The following is a 20803-nucleotide window of genomic DNA, read 5'->3' on the forward strand; positions in this document are numbered from 1 at the left end:
ATTTTTTTTAAATGTTTATTTATTTTTGAGAGAGAGAGAGAGAGAGAGCATGAGCAGGGGAGGGACAGAGAAAGAGGGAGACACAGAATCCGAAGCAGGCTCCAGGCTCCGAGCTGTCAGCACAGGGCCCGACGCGGGGCTTGAACCCATGAACTGTGAGATCATAACTGAGTAGAAGCCGCATGCTTAACCAACTGAGCCACCCAGGTGCCCCAGGGGTTGAATTTAATGGTGATCGTGAACATCTTTGCCTTGTTCCTGATCTTACTGGGAAGCACTGAGTCTCTCTTCATTAGGATGACATTACCTGTAGAATATTTGTAGATGTCCTTTTTCAGACTCAGGAAGTTCTCTGCTATTCCTAGTCTGTTGAGAGTTTTTAATCAGGAAAGGATAGTGACTTGTCAGATGTTTTCTCTGCATTCATTACTATGATCATAGTTTTCTTCTTTATACTCTTAATATGGTAGATGACCTGAATTTTGAATATTGAACCTGTCTTGCATTCCTGATCTATATACATTGTTGGACTTGATTTGCTATTATTGTTTCTGTGTTCATAAGGGATATTGGTCTGTAGTTTTATTTTGTACTGTTTTTGTATTGTTTTAGTATTGGGCTAGTTTTGGAATCATAAATGGAGTTGGAAAGTATTTTTTCTTTCATTTTCTGGAAGAGATTGTGTAAAATCAGTGCTATTTCTTCTTTAAACATTTGGTACAATTCTTTAGTGAAACCATCTGGGTCTACAGATTTTATTTGGTGAAGGTTTTTCGTTACTATTTCAGTTTCTTTAAAAGATATAAAAATATTCAATTTTTCTAATTTATCTTGGATGAATTCTTCTGGCTTTGTGATTGCTTGTAATATTACCTTATCATTTTAATGGTCTGTTACATCCCCTGTTTTAATTCTGAGATTCACTAATTTGTGTTTTCAAATTGTGCCTTCTCTCTTTTATCATCAGTCTTGATAGAGCTTCTCAACTGTATTGATTTTTTAAAAAAGTATTTTTTTAACGTTTATTTTTCTTGAGAAACAGAGACCGAGCATGAGTGGGGAGGAGCAGAGAGACAGAGGGAGACACAGAATCTGAAGCAGGCTCCAGGCTCTGAGCTGTCAACTCGGAGCCCGACTCGGGGCTCAAACGCACGAACCACGAGGTCGGAGCCACCCAGGTGTCCCTATATTGTCCCTTTTTAAAGACATTTTGTTTCAGTAGTTTTGCTGTTGTTTTTCTGTTTTTAATCTCATCGAGTTATCTTCTTATCTTTCTTTTTGCACTGAACTTATTTTGCTTTTTCCGTATCTTAATGTAGAAGTTTGTAGTAATGGTTTGAGAACTTTCTCCTTTTCTTTTTTTAAAAATTAAAAAAAAAATTTAGAGAGCGTGCACACACATGCGTGAGCAAATGGGGGAGGGGCAGAGGGAGAGAAAGAATCTCGAGCAGGCTCCACACTCACCTCAGAGCCAACACGGGGCTCCATCCAACGACCCTGGGATCACGACCTGAGCCGAAATCGAGAGTCTGGCCCAGGCACCCTGAACTTTCTCCTTTTCTGATATAAACATTTCGTGCTGGATTTCCCTTTCTTTTAACGGCATCCTACAAATTTTTTTAAATTAAACTTTGAGATAACTGTAGGTTCACATGCAGTTGTAAAAAATATTACAGATACCACGTACAGTTTACTCAGTTTTCCCAAAAGGTACGTCTTGCAAAAGTGTACAATGTCACAACCACGATGTTGACATTGATATAGTCAAATATAAAACACTTCCATCACAGCAAGGATCTCTCATGTTTCCTTTTTATAGCACAGACACTTCTCTGCCACCCACACTCCCTCTCAACTCTTGGGCCACTAATATAGTCTCAGTTTCTTTAACTATGTCATTGCAAGAATGTTTCTATAAATTGAATTATACAGGAGGGTAATCTTTTGCAATTGATTTTTTAAAAACAGGCTTTATTTTTAAACACAGTTTCGGGTTGACAGAAAGATTGGGCAGAAAGTGCATATATCTCGTATACCCCCTCTGCCTCTACATTAGTGTGGTGCATTTGTTACAATTAATGAACCGCTATTGATATATTATCATTAACTAACGTCCATAATTCACATTGGGGTTCACTCTCTGTCGTGCAGGTTTGTGTGTCTATGGATTTTGACAAACGCGTGAGGTCACATGTCCGCTGTAGAGTATTACGCAGGATGGTTTCCTTGTCCCAAAACTTGCCCGTGTTCGGTCTGTTCGTCCCTGCCCCCTCCCACCGCCAAAGCCTGATAACCACAGCTCTTTTTACTGTTTTTATAGTTTTGCCTTTTCCAGGATGTTCTTAGACTCCTGCAGTCTGTTGCCTGTTCAGACTGGCTCCTTTCACTCAGCAATATGCTTTTAGGATTCCTACTGCCTTTTTTTTTTTTTTTCAACGTTTTTTATTTATTTTTGGACAGAGAGAGACAGAGCATGAACGGGGGAGGGGCAGAGAGAGAGGGAGACACAGAATCGGAAACAGGCTCCAGGCTCCGAGCCATCCGCCCAGAGCCTGACGCGGGGCTCGAACTCACGGACCGCGAGATCGTGACCTGGCTGAAGTCGGACGCTTAACCGACTGCGCCACCCAGGCGCCCCCCTACTGCCTTTTCATGGCTTGATAGCTCATTTCTTGTTTTATCATTGAATCATACTTCCTTGTACGGATGTACCGTACTTTATTGCTCCAGCCACCTATTGAATTGAATTGTGAATAAAACTGCTATCAACATTTGGGAGATAGATGTATATCTTGCTGGATCCAACAGAAAGCTAACATTTACTTTTGTAAGCAACGGTGTCTTTCAAAGTGGCTGTGCAGTTTTTCTCTACAGCCGGCGATTAATGGGAATTTCTGTCATTCCAACCCCTGGCCACAATTGATGGTGTCGGTGTTTTGGATTTTGGTCATTCCAGTAGGTATATAGTGATATCTCATTACGGTTTTAATTTGAAATTCCCTAATGACATAGGATACTGACAAGTGATAGTTCATGTGTTTATTTGCCATCTGTATACCCTTTTTGGTGAAAAGTCCCGTCATGTTTTTCATCCACGTTCTATTTGGATTGTTCGGTAATTTTTAGGGTAGAGTTTCGGAAGTTCTTTATATATCCTAGATGCTAGCGCCTTGCCATGTGTGTGTTTTACAGCTATTTTCTTTGCCTCGATAGCTTGTCTTATCATCCCCTTAAGAGAGGGTATTAGTTTCTTGTGGCTGCCATAGCAAATTATGACTTCTTTAGTTCTAAATTATTCTTCTTTAGTTCTGGCAGGAAGAAGTCAAAATCAAGTGTTGGCAGAATTGGTTCCTTTATGCTCAGAGAAAGAATTTGTCCCGTGCTTCCCTCCTGGTTTCTGGTGGCTTCCAGGAATCTTCGGCGTTTCTTGGTTTGAAACCATATTGTTTTCATCTCTGCCTTCATCTTTCACATAATCTTCTCTTCTTCTGTGTCTTCTTTTTGGTCTCTTATAAGGACACTTGTTATTGAACTTAGAGACCCTTCTGGGGCCCTTAAGATGATAGGAGATCCTAGATTGCCCAGAAAGAACACACGTACCAACCTAGAATCCAAGCAGAACGTGAATGGCTGGGATTCAGGAGAATCAGAAGAAAGATGTTAGGAATGAAATGACTTGACTCTTATTTAATTTATATATATGTTCATATGTATATATAAATATATATGTATATATATATTTAATTTATATATTTAATTTCTCTGTGATAAAGGGAGAGGAGATTCATTTGGGGATTCCCAAATTTTGCTGCCAGATTTTAAAGGGAAACTGTCAGTGATCCAACAATATTGTTATTTTCCAGGGAATGCAACAAGTTTGTTCTTATTTTCAGCATCGTGTTATTTGGGGGGTCATTGTTACATGATGGTCATATATTATTGCTTGATTAACACACTGTGTAAGAACATCCAGTAGTTTAAGATGGGAAGAAAATTATATGCCACTTTTATTTCTACTAAGTAGAAAGTTAAACGTGGTCCGGTTCTGGTAAATATCAGGATTTCAGAGGACTCGTGGGGCAAGGGAAGAAACTATAAGTGACAGACCGGCTTATGTCACTGCCCTCATATGGATTCTAGCAGCACAGGATAGGATTGGGTTGATGACCCCATAGAATAGAGTCACAACGTTCTGTTGATCCAAAAATAGCCTCAGACGGCCAGCCATACCCCATGTTGGCGTTAAGTTTTCTTAATTGCCTTATACTATTGGAAGAAAGAGGAAAATTCCCTCCCTTAGCTAACATTCATGTTGTTTTTTCTGCCTCTTCTCCCTTATTTGCCAGTTATCTCTCAGTGATACCCTTGATGAAAAACAAGGCCATTTCAGGGGCTCTTGGGTGGCTCAGTTGGTTAAGTGTCTCTGACTTTTGATTTTGGCTTAGGTCATGATCTCGAGGTTTGTGCTCATAGCACAGAGCCTGCTTGGGATTCACTCTCCCTCTCTCTCTGCCCCCACCCCCTTCAAAATAAATACGCCCCTGGGTGGCTCAGTCGGTTAAGTGTCCGACTTCAGGTCAGGTCATGATGTTGCAGTCCGTGAGTTCAAGCCCCACGTCGGGCTCTGTGCTGACAGCTCAGAGCCTGGAGCCTGCTTCAGATTCTGTGTGTCCCTCTCTCTCTGCCCCTCTCCTGCTCTCTCTCTCTCTTTCTCTCAAAAATGAACAAACATTAAAAAAATTAAAATAAAAACATAAATAAATGCACATTAAAGTAAAAAAGGCCGTTTCATTTCACCCAAAAGAGTACTGTGATGAGGGGCCAGGATTAAAGACCAAACGCATTTAATTGACCATGGTGCTGGAGATAGGATTTGTGCTGTACCACATGAATTTGCCAGACAAGAATGTGCTTGCAAGTGAAAGAAACCCATCACTGAAATAGATTAACTACAGAGAGGGAGGCGTTAAGGGTCTTCTGCTCTGGTTACCCTCAGAATGGAAATCAAGGCTGCTGGGACTGACACAGAAACATAGACATCCTCTATTCTCTTTCAGCAGCCACACATTTTTTTTTTCTGGTGTCACCTTCATTTTGTTAAATTTCTCTAAGAGCAAGAGAGACTCGGCCACTGGCATCTCTGGATCAAGTTTCTAAAGTCTTCAGACTGCCCTGCAGCCCTCCGGATGCGTCCCTTCACACTCCAGGCTGGAAGTCTCAGGGAACGTTCTTAGTGGCTCAGCTCAGGCAGCATTGCCACTCATTGCGGCTCAGAGAGTACACTTCCTTTACTGGCAAAATCTGCAGGCCGTGGCTGCTTTGGCCATTCTTCATCATCCCAGTGTTCTGCACAGCAGGTTGTGAACCCTTCATGAAGTAGGAGATGCCAGGAAACAGTAGAACAAAACAGAATGATGGAGAAGAGCAATCTCAGAATCCTTCCACAATGGCGTGCTGTTTCTGAAATCTTTCCTTGTAGTTACTGGTATGCATGTGTATTTCCCAGTGTGACCTCGGTCATAATATAAAATGTATTTCTTTTTTTCACTAAAACAATATTTTTAATGTTTATTTTTGAAAGAGAGAAAGACACACAGAGTATGAGCCAGGGAGGGGCAGAGAGAGAGGGAGACACAGAATCCAAAGCAGGCTCCAGGCTCGGAGCTGTCAGCACAGAGCCCGATGTGGGCCTCGAACCCACGCACTGTGAGATCGTGACCTGAGCTGAAGTCAGACACTTAACCGACTGAGCCACCCAGGCAACCCTGAAATGTATTTCTTAACGTGTGTTGTAGTAAAAAGAATTGAAATGTGCATATTTGAATTTTATCAATGCTGTCATTCCTGGATTGCATGCTTGTGTAACCCATTAACTCGTAGCGGTGAGGCACTTCCCCTTCTTTGGACTGTCTCCTAACCTTTGAGCACGATTGCTCATTTAACCCCTGTGCTCTTCGTTCGCCCCCTTCGATGATGATCAGGTATACTTATTTCCACTCCTGGGCTTCAGCATCAAGCCTTCTTTGTCCTAGTTCCTTCCCAGTATCATTTGTCTTTAATCCCCCCCATGCCCCATTTTTCCACAGCCCGATTCCAGTGGAATATTACATTTCTTTGACTAAGTGCTTGCTTGGGCTTCCTGACTTCATAAGTGAGAGACAGCCAACATTCACCAAAAATGTCCTATTTATTTTATTCATCAAAAGTTTCTCATCTAACACAGTTTGCATGAACCGGAGGTGTATAAGGAGCATGCTTCCTTCATTGGATGTTATCATATCTCTTCAACACAGACTTTTTTCAGAACGTGGAACCATTTCATTCGCTGTAGATTTGTCTTTTCCTTAAACGTCTAAGAGGGTACATGCTCGGAAGCCTGTCTTTGAGGCTGGTAGCTCATTGGTGAGCTGTTTTTTCCCCCCACGTATCTTAGCTCTCACTCATTTCCAACATTAATTTAAGCAATTTATGTTTCCAGAAATCCTTATATCTCATCAGTATTTTTAAATAAGTTAACATAGGTTTTATTTCATGTGTCTTTATAATTGTGAGACACTTCCAATTCTATAGGTTTAGACAAAGATGTAATTTTTAATTTTGTGAACGTTCAAGGAATTTTTGTAGCTCATGTACTGTGCAGACTTTTGTTTGTTTGGCGTTGTGTTTGGAGAGTTTTAATGATTTCATTTTTGTACAAGACTTGTGCATTTGGCTGCTTTCCTTTTTCACGTTTTGTGGGTTTTTTTGCTCGTATGCAATACTAACGGATCAGGAAAACATTTGCGGGCCCCTGGGCAGCCCGTGGCTTAAGCGTCCAACTGTTGATCTCAGCTCAGGTCACCATCTCATGGTTTGTGAGATCCAGCCCCGCATCGGGCTCTGTGCGGACAGTGTGGATCCTATCCTGCTTGGGATTCTCTCCCCACCCCCCCTCACACTCTGCCCCTCCTCCACACCTGCACACACTTTCTCAAAATAAACTTGAAAAAAGATATTTGCTTCAAGTGGGTAAACCTCTTGAAATCAGTTCCTAGTATTCTCAAATAATTGATAGAAAGTTGCCTTGTCACCTTACAGACTCGAATATCGCTGCTAGGATTTTTACCATCAAAATGGTATCAGGCATTTTGAGATGGAACACCCTGAGAAATATACCTCCTATCCCTTTTTACTGTTTTTCAGATAGGCGTGAAATATTTGTGCCTTTTCTCTTTTGGCTAATTAGCAGGTCATGGTTACAGACTTCAGGATATGGAAGAATCCTAGAGCTCTTGGAATGGAAGGAAAGCCCTTGCTGTGGGCACTTGAGAAAATAGGCCTATAGATGCCTATTGATTCGCTAGCTCCTTGGCTGACCTCCTGCAGGCACGCTATTTGCTCCTAATCTTCGTGTAGTCTAACTCTACCCTCATTAAAACACAAACCCTACAGGAAGATTCCACACCGTCAGTCTTTTTCATGGGAGTCGGGTGGCCACCACAGCCTGCATCTAAGTTGGCTCCGTTCCCCCACCCCTGGAAAATGGCACTTCTGCCCCCAGCAGCCCGCTAAGTAGCAGCTCTGAAGACTCTGAAGGGCAAGGTCCATCAGCTCCATTGCCAAGTGTACTGCTCATTAAGGTGAACTGCTTCAGAGGCCACGATCACCATCGACTAGATCGTTTTCGGAGTCCTGTATAAAAAGAGTTGTGGTCAATTAAATCCTTATTCGTTGCTGAATCAGCGGTCTCCAAGCCCAAGCGGTTTCTCAGAAACTGAACAGCTCTGAAAAGAGCCTTTTGATTCAGTTGTGGGTTTGTTTTTCTCCATTCTCCGGAAGCGCAGGTCCCTTGCTAGCTTTACTGCTTGTGAGACATTGCTTGCTCTGGATTTTGTGGCGGTGGCTCTCGGTCTTCTTGGGCAGCAGCACGGCCTGGATGTTGGGCAGGACGCGGCCCAGCAGCTTGTTGAGCTCCTCGTCGTTGCGGATGGCCAGCTGCAGGTGGCGCGGGATGATGCGCGTCTTCTTGTTGTCGCGGGCCGCGTTGCCCGCCAGCTCCAGGATCTCGGCCGTCAGGTACTCCAGCACGGCCGCCAGGTACACCGGCGCGCCGGCCCCGACCCGCTCGGCGTAGTTGCCCTTGCGGAGCAGGCGGTGCACGCGGCCCACCGGGAACTGCAGCCCGGCCCGCGACGAGTGCGTCTTGGCCTTGGCGCGAGCCTTGCCGCGCTGCTTCCCGCGCCCAGACACGACCAAAGCGTAAACGGGTTCTAACGGAAAAAATTTCCGTTAGGGCGGGTACAGGGCCTATTTATATTCTGACTTGGGTTGTGATTTGCTATCTGATTGGCTGATCGTCTGGGATCCAATCTGAGGACCTTCCTGGAATCACCTCATAGACCATCATCCAATCAGATGTTGGCTGCCCGATGCGTCATTGAGCGCCGTGCCTATAAATACGACCCTTGCCGCCCTCCAGTCTATTAGTCTGATTGGAGCTATTCAGTAGTCATGGCGGAGCTGATTTCCAAGGGCACGGCCATTTCCAAGAAAGGCTTCAAGAAAGCTGTAACCCAAACCCAGAAGAAGGAAGGAAAGCGCAGGCGATGCCGCAGGGAGAGCTATTCCTTTTATGTCTACAAGGTGCTGAAGCAGGTGCACCCCGCCACCGGCATCTCGTCCAAGGCCATGAGCACCATGAACTCCTTCGTCGGTGACATTTTCGAGCGCATCGCGGGCGAGGCGTCGCGCCTGGCGCATTACAACAAGCACTCGACCATCACGTCCCGGGAGATCCAGACGGCCGTGCGCCTGCTGCTGCCCGGGGAGCTGGCCAAGCACGCCGTGTCCGGGGGCACCAAGGCCGTCACCAAGTACACCAGCGCCAAGTAGAACTCCTGCCACTAGGCAAGGTTTATAATCCAAAGGCTCTTTTAAGAGCCACCCACAATTCTGAAGGGACTGTATAAGCTTAGTTAATGTGAGTTGGTCTTCCATCTAGAGAAACTTCGGGTTTTGCCAGCAAATTGATTTCACTGCTTGCCAAGTTTACTTTGCTCACCGTAGAACATGCTTGAAGAAAATGCTTGAGAAATAACTTCTCACTAGAGTGGTTGCATGGACTGTCTTTTAGTTTTAAATGTATATGTTATACATATTTATAATGTATGTTATGTATTAAAATATATAATCTATATAATCCTACATCTGCACTTTTCAGTGAGGCTTGAGATCTAGGTGAAGCAATTTGGAAAGGGGAGTCATTTGAGCAGAAGTTGCAATAATCCTGTGTCCTTGGAGGAGAGGTCCTTCCGTGGGCCGGGAGGGCCATGGGAATATGGCTTGCCTTTCTCTAGGAGTCTTAGTTTTAAGTACCCTCTCAGATTACCAGGCAAGGAGCCTGGAGCTGTGGAAAAACTCAGGACAGTCTAGTACCCGAGCATTAGGTTATTACCTGTTTTGCTTCCACTTCACATTGGCTGGTGTGTGAAAAATGTCCTGTGGATCAGGCTACCTGTCCATTGACTGCTGATACTTGAGGACCAAAGCTCAGTTTGTTGATCTGACTTCACTTGAACATTTATTGCCATCCCTAAACTGGGCTATTTGTTGAACAGATTGACAAGAGTGTGGAGATCTTGCTGCGACACCTAATTCACATTTGTTACCCAATAGTCAGGCTAACCACAATCAGCCTGGCAAACAGATAACGTGAGTTGAGTTGACTCTCTTTTGCATAACTTCTTACAAGTTATAATAGGATCATCTTTGTTTTGTGATTGGATCATTAAACTCGCATTTGTGCTGTTACTGGACTCAAATACCGAGACGTCCCCACTCGGGTCCTATGGTATTTATCAAAATAGGATGCCCAGTATTCAAGTCATGTGACTTTGGGTACAAGATCATAATCATCTGGATGCTTCTTAGAGAGCCCACAAGCATTTAAAGAAAATCAGTGATGGGCCACCTGGGTGGTTCAGTCGGTTAAGCATCTGACTGTTGGTTTTAGCTCACGTCATGATCTCGCATTTCGCTGACAGTGCAGAGCCTGCTTGGGATTCTCTCTCTTTACCCCTCCCCAACTCTCACTCTTTCTCAATCACTAAAAAATCAATAAATCAATAAACTTAAAAAAGGATCAGTGATAAAGGCCATAGAAATGGACATTAAAAAGAAGGGATCAAATTATTATAACTGCTTCCCAGAGACCTGTGGTCTATCTGGAGTCCCCAGTTTGACTGTTAATTTCTATTTTTATTCCTCCCTTTTAAAAAATAGATGTAATGTTGGGGCGCCTGGGTGGCTCAGTCGGTTAAGCGGCCGACTTCGGCTCAGGTCATGATCTCACGGTCCGTGGGTTCGAGCCCCGCGTCGGGCTCTGTGCTGACAGCTCAGAGCCTGGAGCCTGTTTCAGATTCTGTGTCTCCCTCTCTCTGACCCTCTCCCGTTCATGCTCTGTCTCTCTCTGTCTCAAAAATAAGTAAACGTTAAAAAAAAATTTTTTTTAATAGATTTAATGCATATACATTTTTGCAGAGAAAAACCCAAACTTTAGCACCATTTGATTAAATATGTGTAGTAAAAATTCATAGGAGAAAAGTATCAACATGCTTCTGTACATAGCGAGACAGCCGCTGAACGCCTTAGCTGGGGGTCCTTCAGGGAGGTAGCAGATGGGACATCTGTGCCACACTGTATAGGAAAGGGACATCATCTCCAGTCGGGGTCAAGCTGCACTGATTATACCTTATGAAACAGCAGGTATCCACACAGCTCCCACATTCTTATCAACTCTGGAGTTGAAAGGTATCATTTTTCCGTCTGGTGTTTTCCTTTATCAGCATGTATTTAAGATTCATCCATTTTTGTTCTGTGGGTTAATATCTTGTTACTTTTTATCAGTGAATAACTCTGCTGTATGGATATACCACAGTTGGTCTATCCATTTACCTATGGCAAGGGATTGGTTCCTTCCACGTTTTAGCCCTTGTAAGTAAAGTTGTTATAAATACTTGTGTGCAGGTTTGGGGCACCCTGGGTGGCTCAGTCCGTTAAGCGTCTGACTTTGACGCAGGTCATGATCTCAGAGTCCGTGAGTTCGAGCCCCGCATCGGGCTCTGTGCTGACAGCTCAGAGCCTGCTTCAGATCCTCTGTCTCCCTCTCTCTACCCACCCCCCATCTGTCTGTCTGTCTGTCTGTCTCCCTCGAAAGTAAATAAATGTTAAATAAATAAAAGTAAATACTTGTGTGCAGGTTTGTGTGGACATAGTTTCAGACCGTTGGGAAAATGTCACCAGGAGCACAGTTGCTGGCTTGGATGTTTAGCTGTGTGAGGAACTCTTCGATTGTCTTCCATAGTGACTGTGCCTTTGAGCAGTCTCACAAGGGGTGAACGAGAATTCTTGTTCCATACGCTTGTCAGCATTTGGTAATGTCATGTGTTGGATTTTAGCCTCTCTAGTAGGTGTATAATATCTCGTTGTTTAATTTGTATTTCCCTAATGACAGTTATGTTGAGGATCTTGTGATATGCTTGTCTGACATCTGTATATCTTTTTGGGGCACTGTCTGTCCAAATCTTTTGCCTGTTCTTTAATTGGGTTTACTTTACTCTTGAGTTTCAGGCGTTTTGAAAAATATGTTCTGGATACAAGCCCTTTAGAAGATACATGATTTTCAAATATTTTCTCCATCTGTGGTCTGTCTTCTCATTCTCTTACCAGTGTCTTTAGCAGAGCCTATGTTGTTAATTTCAAAAATGTCCAGTAGAAATATAATGCAAGCCACAAATACTGGCCACATATGTCGCTTTAAACTTTCCAGTAGCCGCATTCAAGGTACAAAAAAGAAACAGGTGAAAGTAATTTTAGTCAAACATTTTGTTTAATATACCAAAAATATTATAATTTCAGTGACTCAGTCGGTTAAGCATCTGACTTTGGCTCAGGTCATGATCTTACGGTTCGCGAGTTTGAGTCCCACATCGGGTGACATCAAGCCCCGCTTTGGGTGAGCCCTGCTTCTCTCTCTCTCTCTCTCTCTCTCTCTTTCTCTCTCTCTGCTTCTCACTCACTTGCCCCCCATCTCAAAATAAGGGTATAATTTCAACATGTAATAAAGAGAAAAAAATTATAATTTGCATATTAAAAAATTAGGGTTTTGAAATCCCATGTGCATTTTGCTCTTACGACATGTCTTAGTTCAGGCCTGCAACATTTCAAGCGCTCAATTACATGTGGCTAGTAGACACTAGACTAAACTCTCTCTCCAGGCAGCCTAAACCGTACCCCTCGCTCTAAACACCTATGGCAGACGCACAAATCAATCTCTGCGGTCCCACGCTCTCCATGAATTCTAACCAGTAACTTCAGCTGCTTACTCCTCAGCATCACTTCTCTGCTATCACACAGCCACCTCTGAATTCTCCCCGCGAGGATTCGCAATGTCCCCTGACAGAGCGTTTTCAATCTCCGTGGTTCGTTGCACCCATGGGGCCGCCCCATTCACACGGTTGTTCAAGCCAGAAATGTGGTATTTTTCCTGGTTAGTTCCTTTGTTCAGCCTCTGCTTCAATCTATCTGCAAGCCTCGTGGATTTTACTTCTTGTATGTTTCTGTCGTGTGATTACTTTCCACCCTCTCCACCGCCACCGTGTTTGTCCAGACCCCGTCATCTAGGGCACACATGGATTACTGTCCCTCCCTAGTCTCAGTGCTCTTAATCTTGTCTCCCTAAAACCCACTCTCTGCTCAAGTGACAAAGTAGTCTTAGAGGAGAAAACTTTTCGTTTTCACTAACCATTACCTGAAATGTAGCATTCCTTTCAATTATGAATACCGAAGAGCAGTCGGAGCAGTCAGATTAGCCGTACTGGTGGCTTCGTTGACAAGGAATTCACAGCTGGAGTCACAGCACTTAATCGCGGTTACAGATTTCTCAGGACATTGTTTATGCTCATGAGAACCTCAAAATGCTGTAATTGTTATTTTGCTATTTGAAGTGCGAATGAAGAAGCACAAATACCACTGTATCAAACATTTTAAAAATATTTTGAAAACTATTTCAATCTGGCACTATTTTTTTTTGTTGTTAAATATGTACTTAGGTATTTCTTCTAAGAAGATGTATATAGGATCAATTAGACTTCAAAGGAAATCCATAGTGCAATAAACTAAGAACCCCTGTTTAAGGGTTCCAGCAAACATCTTACACATAAAGGAGACAGATGACATAAAAATCAGATGGCAGAATTCCCCTCATATTCCACTTGGGATCAGATGACTGAATCTTCCTTAGTGTTAGACAGATTCCTTCCTCAAGGATGCCGATTCTCTGGTGACAGGATACTGGGGTTACTAAGGTACCCCATTCTGTTCGTGCACATGTGTCTGCCAGAAACATACATCTTTTTTTTAATGTTTATTTTATTTATTTTTAATCTTTGTTAATGTTTCTTTTTGAGAGAGAGAGAGCACAAGCAGGGGAGGGGCAGAGAGAGAGGGAGACACAGAACGGGAAGCAGGCTCCAGGCTCTGAGCCATCAGCACAGAGCCCGATGCGGGGCTCAAACTCATGAACTGTGAGGTCATGACCTGAGCCGAAGTCAGACGCTTAACCGACTGAGCCACCCAGGAGCTCCTGTCTTATTTATTTTTGAGAGAGAGAGGGGTAGAGAGCAAGCGGGGGAGGGGCAGAGAGAGAGGGAGACAGAATCCCAAGCAGGCTCTGTGCTGCCAGCACAGAACCCAGTGCAGGGCTTGAACCCCAAACCATGAGATCGCGACCTGAGCCGAAACCAAGAATCGGACGCTTAACTGACTGAGCCACCCAGGCACTCCAGAAGCACACGTCATCATCGTCATCGTCGTTTTTATCAATGAAACAGAATTTCTCCCATTACTTGTGCCGTCCGCCCCGGAACGTGATTGGAGACGAAGAGCTGAAGAACATCGGGGGTCAGATGAGAGCTAACTTTTCCTGGAGGGCGAGTCCAAATCAGGAAACTCCGTTTGTCGGGTTTCCCCAGGGCAGCTGCAACAAGTTACCACAAACTGGGTGGCTTAAAACAACAAATCTGTTCTTTCACTGTTTTGAAAGCCAGAAGTCCAAAATCAGACGGCCGGCAGGGCTGGCTCTCTGTGGAGGCTCTGAGGGAGGATGTGTCCCATGTCTCTCCCCGGGCTGCTGGTGGCGGCCGGCAATCTTGGGTGTCCTTGGCTTGCAGCCGCCTCGCTCCGGTCTCTGGCCGCCTCAGGTTTCCCGTGGCCCCCCGTCCTGCATCTCTGTGTCTGTGAGGTCCCTCGCCTGTCTCTTGTTAGGATACCTTAAATCCAGGATGATCTCCTCTTGTGATTCTTTTAATTACATCTTAATTATAGCCCATTTACAAACAAGGTACCGGGAATCGGGACCGGGACACGTCCTTTTACGGGACGCGGCTGAACCCATCACACATCACAAATTAACAAGCCGCCCCAAAGGTTTGGCTTAACGTGGGTTCGCTCAAAATTTGCATCACGCTACCTGGGCTGACGTGACTGACTGATGGCTGGGCAAATGACTCTCTTTTGTCTAGGGGAGTGGGCAGGCATCGGGTCTCAGAACCTCTGGAACTGGCTCTTGGTGCCAGCGGGCCTGGTGACCTTGAGCGTGTTGACCTTCAGCGTGGACCCGGACTGGCCCGTCTGCCTACGTGACAATGTCGCTGATCCGGCCATCCCTGGGCAGGGGGACAGGTGCAGGGACACGTTCTTGTCGATGTAGGCGGGCTCAGTGGCTCTCCGGGACATCTGGAAGCCCAGCCTGATGTCCTTATGGAGCTTCTCCTGGCCAGTTTCTCCAAGCGGGACCTTGTTATTTTGAAAGATGGCCAGCAGCTTTGAGTAGGCATGCTCAGCCTGGATGTGTACTGTCTTCTGGGTCACCTGAGAAAAAGCTGGACTGAAGTATTTTTAGGGGTGCCCGCGTGGCTGTCGGTTGATTTAAGCATCTGGCTTAATTTGGGCTCAGGTCGTGATCTCACAATTCATGAGATCCAGCCCTGCATCGGTCGGGCTCTGTACTGACAGCATGGAGCCTGCTTGGGATTCTCTCTCCCTCGCTCTCTCTGCCCCTCCTCTGCGCGCTCTCTCTCTCTCTCAAAATAAATAAACTTTTTTTTAAAAAGCTGGACTAAAGTAGTTTAGACTAAATTATAGACCACGCAAAGCCTTCTATGGGCATTTATATCTCCCTCATTCACGACTGACTGAGAACGTGCATGTTCTGTCTACCTCGCTGTACTAGAAGGGAAACACAGAGTAAGGTTCTGTCTGGTTCTCTGACACACACACCTTCATTCACTGAGCAAATGTTTGCAGAATAGAGAAAAGGGAAACAATTTTAAAACCCTTTCGGAAAACTAAAGAATAATAATAAAATGCAGCCACTTGGTCTGACTGGCCCTCCACTAGAGGGAGAGCGGTGGTGCCTGCTGGGGTGAGGACATCAGCTGGTCTGGCTCACACTGGCCCCGCTCCCTGGGAGGCTTTCCCTGGCCCTGCATACCCTCAAGGTCCCGTCTGGGAAAAGGCTGGCAAGTTTCTCCTTTTTTTTTTTTATTATTTATTTTGCAAGAGAGAGAGGGAGCACAAGTGGGGGAGGAATAGAGAGGGAAAGAGAGAATCGCAAGCAGGCCCCGTGCTTTTAGCACAGAGCCCAATGTGGGGCTCGAACTCATGAAGTGTGAGATCACGACCTGATCTGAATTCAAGAGTCAGATGCTTCACTGACGGAGCCGCCCCGGTGCCCTGGAAGTTTCTCCTTTGAGAGTGGCACCAACGGAGGTTTTTCTCCTGTTCAGGCTGGGAGGCATTATGATGGCTTTAGGGTAAGGACAGCATCCGGGCTTCTCCGGGGACCGAGGTGCTCTGCCCTTTTCCCAGGCCTCCCCTTACGGGCACTCATTGTGCTCTCTGCTCTGTAACCAACCAGCACTACAGCCTAGAATTAGAGACAGGGAGTTCTCCCCCCCTTCCAGGGCAGATCCCGACAGGGAATCCTTTCAGGCCACAGCTAGAGGTGCAGGGGGAGGTGGGTAGGGGTAGTGGGGGGACACGTCAGGGATCCTCTTGCCCCAGGTCCCACACCAAACCCTCCTGTATCGAAGGCAGAGCCCGGCTCAGTGGCGGCCCCATCCTCAGAAAATTCTGTCTTGCCAATCTGTTACTCAGGGATTGAGATGACGTCGACAGGCAGACAGCACCTTTCTTAGAACACACGTTTTAAAATCCATTTTGAAACAACAACAAAAACCCATTTTTTTTTCTGCTTTCACATGGATTGTCTTAGACTAAAGCTTTCCTCTTATCTGTCTGAAATGGCTGCTCTTCAGAGGTCACAAACCCATTCCAGCCTCCTCTGTGCCACTGAGTTCCCTAAAGCTGGGTTCTTGGCCTGCTTTTGGTCTGCAAGTCTGATCTAAGGAGAGACCATTTGGCCAGCTGCTTTGCTTTGCTAATAACAACAGTTTGCAAGTTCCTGGTGGAGAATGAAGAAATGACGTGTATGTCTCAGCCACTCTCACATGTTAATGAAAATTCAGAATATTTCCAGCACCTGTGGGAATAAGGTAAACCATAGCTCAGAGGAAAAAAAGATAGTTTCAATGCTTGTATTAATAAAAAGCATAAATACAGGCAGTTCTTCAGGTGGTATGAAATCTTAAAAATGACAACACAAGGCGATCTTAAGAAATGGGGAAAATCATGATTTTTCCATAATATTTGAACATTTTTATCTAGACATTTAAAAACTCCCTTAACTCTCTATTATAATTATGGAAGGAAGTGAAAAAAATATTTAGGAAGTTGTAATTTAAAATATTAAGGAACACCTGGTTTCCTTGGAAATTCTTGGTTTCGGTTCAGGTCATGATCTCTCAACTCGGGAGATCGAGGCCCGCATCGGGCTCTGCGACAGCACAGAGCTTGCTTGGGATGCTCTGTCTCCCTCTGTCACTGCCCTTCCCCCATTCATACTCTCTCTCTGTCTCAAAGATAAACATTAAAAAAAAAGAATATTTTAAAAAATAAAATACAATATGAAAACAATGAGAAAGTGTCATTTCTTTTCTAAAAACTTACTGAAAGAAGTTGAACAGTGGTCGCCGCTTTCTGGTCCTGTAACTTAGGATACAGAGTGAGCGTCTTTTCTGTGCCTTGCTGAATCGTCATGTCTCTTTCTAAATCCGGATCAACTTCCAACATGTTATTCTTTGTATTTTCAATGTTGTGAAATCCCTTTGAGAATCCCTGTCGTACGAAGTGTTTTGCCAGTCACTTTCTCTGGAACGGCTTCATCCTTTTCGACACAAACACTTTCTAATTTAGGTCCTCAAGTTCGCCGTCCCCGAGTTCCTCTGCTAGTCTCCATTGTGAGGGCGCCAGCCGCCCTACTGCCGGCTCTTTCTTCTAGAATGCCATTTATATTCCACTCAAATTCCACTGGTAGGGTTATTACTTTCCATTTTTTTGTTATACTTTCATCTTGGTGGCTAACTCTCTTTTGATTATCACTTTTTGTCGGGCACAATGATCACTGGGAGACAAAGCGGCAACTAAAAATACATGCTTTCTATTTGTACACAGACAGGGTAACATGTGCACTGTCCAGGGACAACACATTTTACAATAAGTGACAGGATAAGTCACATGATAGATCACAATGCACATCTGTTATTTGTACAGTGACTTGTGAACTGAAGATCCAGCAATGAAGTTTGTCATTTAGACAGTGACTCACTATTGAAATGTGAACTGTGTTGTCGGGCAGTTGGTGGTGTTTAACTGAACTGTGGAAACTGATCGCTTCTCGGCCTTTTGGCTAAGATCAAGTTGCGAACTGTGGAAACTGAAATTCATTTCTATCAAAACCACGCACTGTGAGAAGTGTCTTTGTGAAGGAAGCACTCCCCTAAAGAAGCTAGGAGAAATCACAATAAAATGAATCTGTGGAAGGCGAAGTGGTAAATGATGGAAAGCCTAGAAGAAAATAATTGGGAAAAAGAAAAATGGAACTGGTTTTAAATTTTTCATTACAGTAAAATTATAATAAATGCAAAAGGTAAAGAAATCACAAATATGGATACCTGGGTCACTCAGTTGGCTAAGCATCTGACTCTCGATTGTGGCTCGGGTCACGATCTCACAGTTCATGGATTCAAGGTCCACTCTGGGCTCTGCGCTGACAGTGCGGACGGAGCCTGCTTGGGATTCCCTCTCTTTCCCTCTTTCTCTGCCCCTCCCCCACTCACAGTCTCCCTCCCTCTCTCTCTCAAAATAAATGAACTTAAAAAAAACAAAAGGGACAATGAAGTTCTCAGGGAAGGTGTTTCTTACTCTCAGAGACCCAGTAAAATAGAGTGTCTCTTCTAGCCTTTACTTCGTCCCATCTGCATGAACACTTGGACCCGGAACCAGCATGAGGATTGAGTCAGGGTGTAAACAGCTGAGGTGATCAGGGCGACAGAGCCAGCGCTCTGATCATCCCACTCCTGAAATTTCTGTGCCTTTGGGCATTGTGATCAGCGACATCATTACGTCAACTTGTTCATTGGGTGCTTCCTGTTATTTGCTGCCAAAACATAATCTGAGGTGAAAGCTGAGTCAGGTTTGGTCTGAAAAGAGCTGCGTTTATTAACATTCTTACTTTCCTTTTGCCCACATAATCCTGAGGGACTTTGGGTAAAGCAGGGTAGCCTGTAGAGTGGTCACACAGTTGACAGGGGATGTGGGAGCTATGTGCTGTCTGCGGTTTCCCAGTCTTACTGGGGCGACTGGGATCCCTGATGAGACACACTGTTGCTCCTCACTTCGTGGGCACAGATGTTCCATGTCTGTTCCTTGAGGACCCCCCACTAAGGCATGCAAGGGTCTCTACCGAGGCAGTTTCACTGTGCACATAGGTGTGGGACGCTTTATTTTATAGGATTTTCCTGCGTGTTGATTTTTTTGTCAAGTGGTACTAAAGTTTATGTCATGCAAAGAAATATATACCTATATGCTATTTATATATTTAAAAACATGAATTTAAATCATAAAAATGATATAAGTTGAGGATTTGAGCCAGACCACAGGTTTACTGGAAGTCATTTGGCCCTTTCTTTTTAAGGTTGTTAAATTCAACTTTAATACTTGGCCTCCTCTGAGAGAGGCCAGAGGAGCCAGGACACAAACACCATTTAATGATCAACTCTACAACAGAACAAGTGATAACGTATAGAAAAACAAGGTAAAAAGGGAAGCGATTCAGTTAAGTTAGTTTTCGAGTGGGTTGTTTAGTATCTAACTGCTCAATCGAGGCGGAGTGCACACCCCTAATTCAGAGGAGATTAGCGGCTCTGAAAAGAGCCTTTGGGGTTGAGTAAGAGGGCGCTTACTTGGCGAGTCTACTTGGAGCTGGTGTACTTGGTGACGGCCTTGGTGCCCTCGGACACGGCGTGCTTGGCCAGCTCCCCGGGCAGCAGCAGGCGCACGGCCGTCTGGATCTCCCGGGACGTGATGGTCGAGCGCTTGTTGTAATGCGCCAGGCGCGACGCCTCGCCCGCGATGCGCTCGAAGATATCAGTGACGAAGGAGTTCATGATGCTCATGGCCTTGGACGAGATGCCGGTGTCGGGGTGCACCTGCTTCAGCACCTTGTAGATGTAAATGGAATAGCTCTCCTTGCGGCATCGCTTGCGCTTCTTGCCTTCCTTCTTTTGGACTTTGGTTACAGCTTTCTTGAAGCCTTTCTTGGAAATGGTTGTGCCCTTGGAAGTCAGCTCCGGCATGGCGGGTGTACAGCTTTCTAGCGCTACAGCTCTACAGTTACAGCTCTAACGGCTCCAAACCCACGTCAAGTAAACCAACAGGTTCCGGGCTGGGCCGACTGGTATTTATAGGCACAGTGCTGACATGACGTACGGAGCAGACACCATCTGATTGGATATCGGGTGGTGGCGTGAATGTAAATGAGGTGATTCTGGCGAGGCTTCCGATTGGATAGATGACCATCAGCCAATCAGATAGCAAATCACAACCTCCCGGCAGGGTATAAATAGGCTCAGTAGCGGTCTCTTCAACAACAGCTTTTCTGCCATTCCTCCGACTAGCTATGTCTGGGCGCGGGAAGCAGGGCGGCAAGGCTCGCGCCAAGGCCAAGTCCAGGTCTTTTAAGGCCGGGCTGCAGTTCCCGGTGGGGCGCGTGCACCGCCTGCTCCGCAAGGGCAACTACTCGGAGCGGGTCGGGGCCGGCGCGCCGGTGTACCTGGCGGCCGTGCTGGAGTACCTGACGGCCGAGATCCTGGAGCTGGCGGGCAACGCGGCCCGCGACAACAAGAAGACGCGCATCATCCCGCGCCACCTGCAGCTGGCCATCCGCAACGACGAGGAGCTCAACAAGCTGCTGGGCCGCGTCACCATCGCGCAGGGCGGCGTCCTGCCCAACATCCAGGCCGTGCTGCTGCCCAAGAAGACCGAGAGCCACCGCCACAAAGTCCAGAACAAATAATTTCCAAGCCGTGAGCCCTGGCGAGTGTGACCTGAACCGTTTGCAGAAAAAAACCAAAGGCTCTTTTCAGAGCCACTCAGATGGTCGATGAAGGCTGTGCATGAAATGGAAAAGGTTAGAACTGCGCTTCTCCAGGAATAGGCGGCCGTGTACCTATATCCCTATACGGTGAGTCTTAGTAAGGTTATGGCTTTTGAGACCTGTCTTTCGGTTCTGTGAACCGGTTCTTTGAGAGTTTTAGCGGAAGCTTTCCCAGGAAGCTGACCTGAGTTGAGAGTCCCCACATCTTGG

General features: G+C 45.4%; 4 protein-coding genes across 4 annotated transcripts; 2 read left to right on the top strand and 2 right to left on the bottom strand.

The window, feature by feature from the left end:
- Positions 1-6953: 6953 nt before the first annotated feature.
- Positions 6954-8417, bottom strand: LOC131515238 (histone H2A-beta, sperm-like). Its single transcript, XM_058735982.1, has 3 exons — positions 8413-8417; positions 8303-8361; positions 6954-8249 (listed from the first exon to the last, which is right to left on the bottom strand). The coding sequence occupies exons 1-3, from the start codon at positions 8415-8417 to the stop codon at positions 7783-7785; spliced, it is 531 nt and encodes a 176-aa protein (XP_058591965.1). The 3' UTR covers positions 6954-7782.
- Positions 8332-9088, top strand: LOC131513405 (histone H2B type 1-A-like). Its single transcript, XM_058732592.1, has one exon. It carries the CDS (start codon positions 8491-8493, stop codon positions 8869-8871), a length of 381 nt encoding a protein of 126 aa, XP_058588575.1. The 5' UTR covers positions 8332-8490; the 3' UTR covers positions 8872-9088.
- Positions 9089-19354: 10266 nt separating this feature from the next.
- LOC131513667 (histone H2B type 1-A) lies at positions 19355-19859 on the bottom strand. Its single transcript, XM_058732814.1, has one exon. The coding sequence runs from the start codon at positions 19791-19793 to the stop codon at positions 19410-19412; it is 384 nt and encodes a 127-aa protein (XP_058588797.1). The 5' UTR covers positions 19794-19859; the 3' UTR covers positions 19355-19409.
- Positions 19860-20105: 246 nt separating this feature from the next.
- LOC131513666 (histone H2A type 1-H-like) lies at positions 20106-20591 on the top strand. The gene has a single exon (XM_058732813.1). The coding sequence runs from the start codon at positions 20117-20119 to the stop codon at positions 20510-20512; it is 396 nt and encodes a 131-aa protein (XP_058588796.1). The 5' UTR covers positions 20106-20116; the 3' UTR covers positions 20513-20591.
- The last annotated feature ends 212 nt before the right edge of the window (positions 20592-20803 follow it).

This window comes from Neofelis nebulosa, chromosome 6 (genome assembly GCF_028018385.1).
Source record: "Neofelis nebulosa isolate mNeoNeb1 chromosome 6, mNeoNeb1.pri, whole genome shotgun sequence".
NCBI lineage: Eukaryota > Metazoa > Chordata > Mammalia > Carnivora > Felidae > Neofelis > Neofelis nebulosa.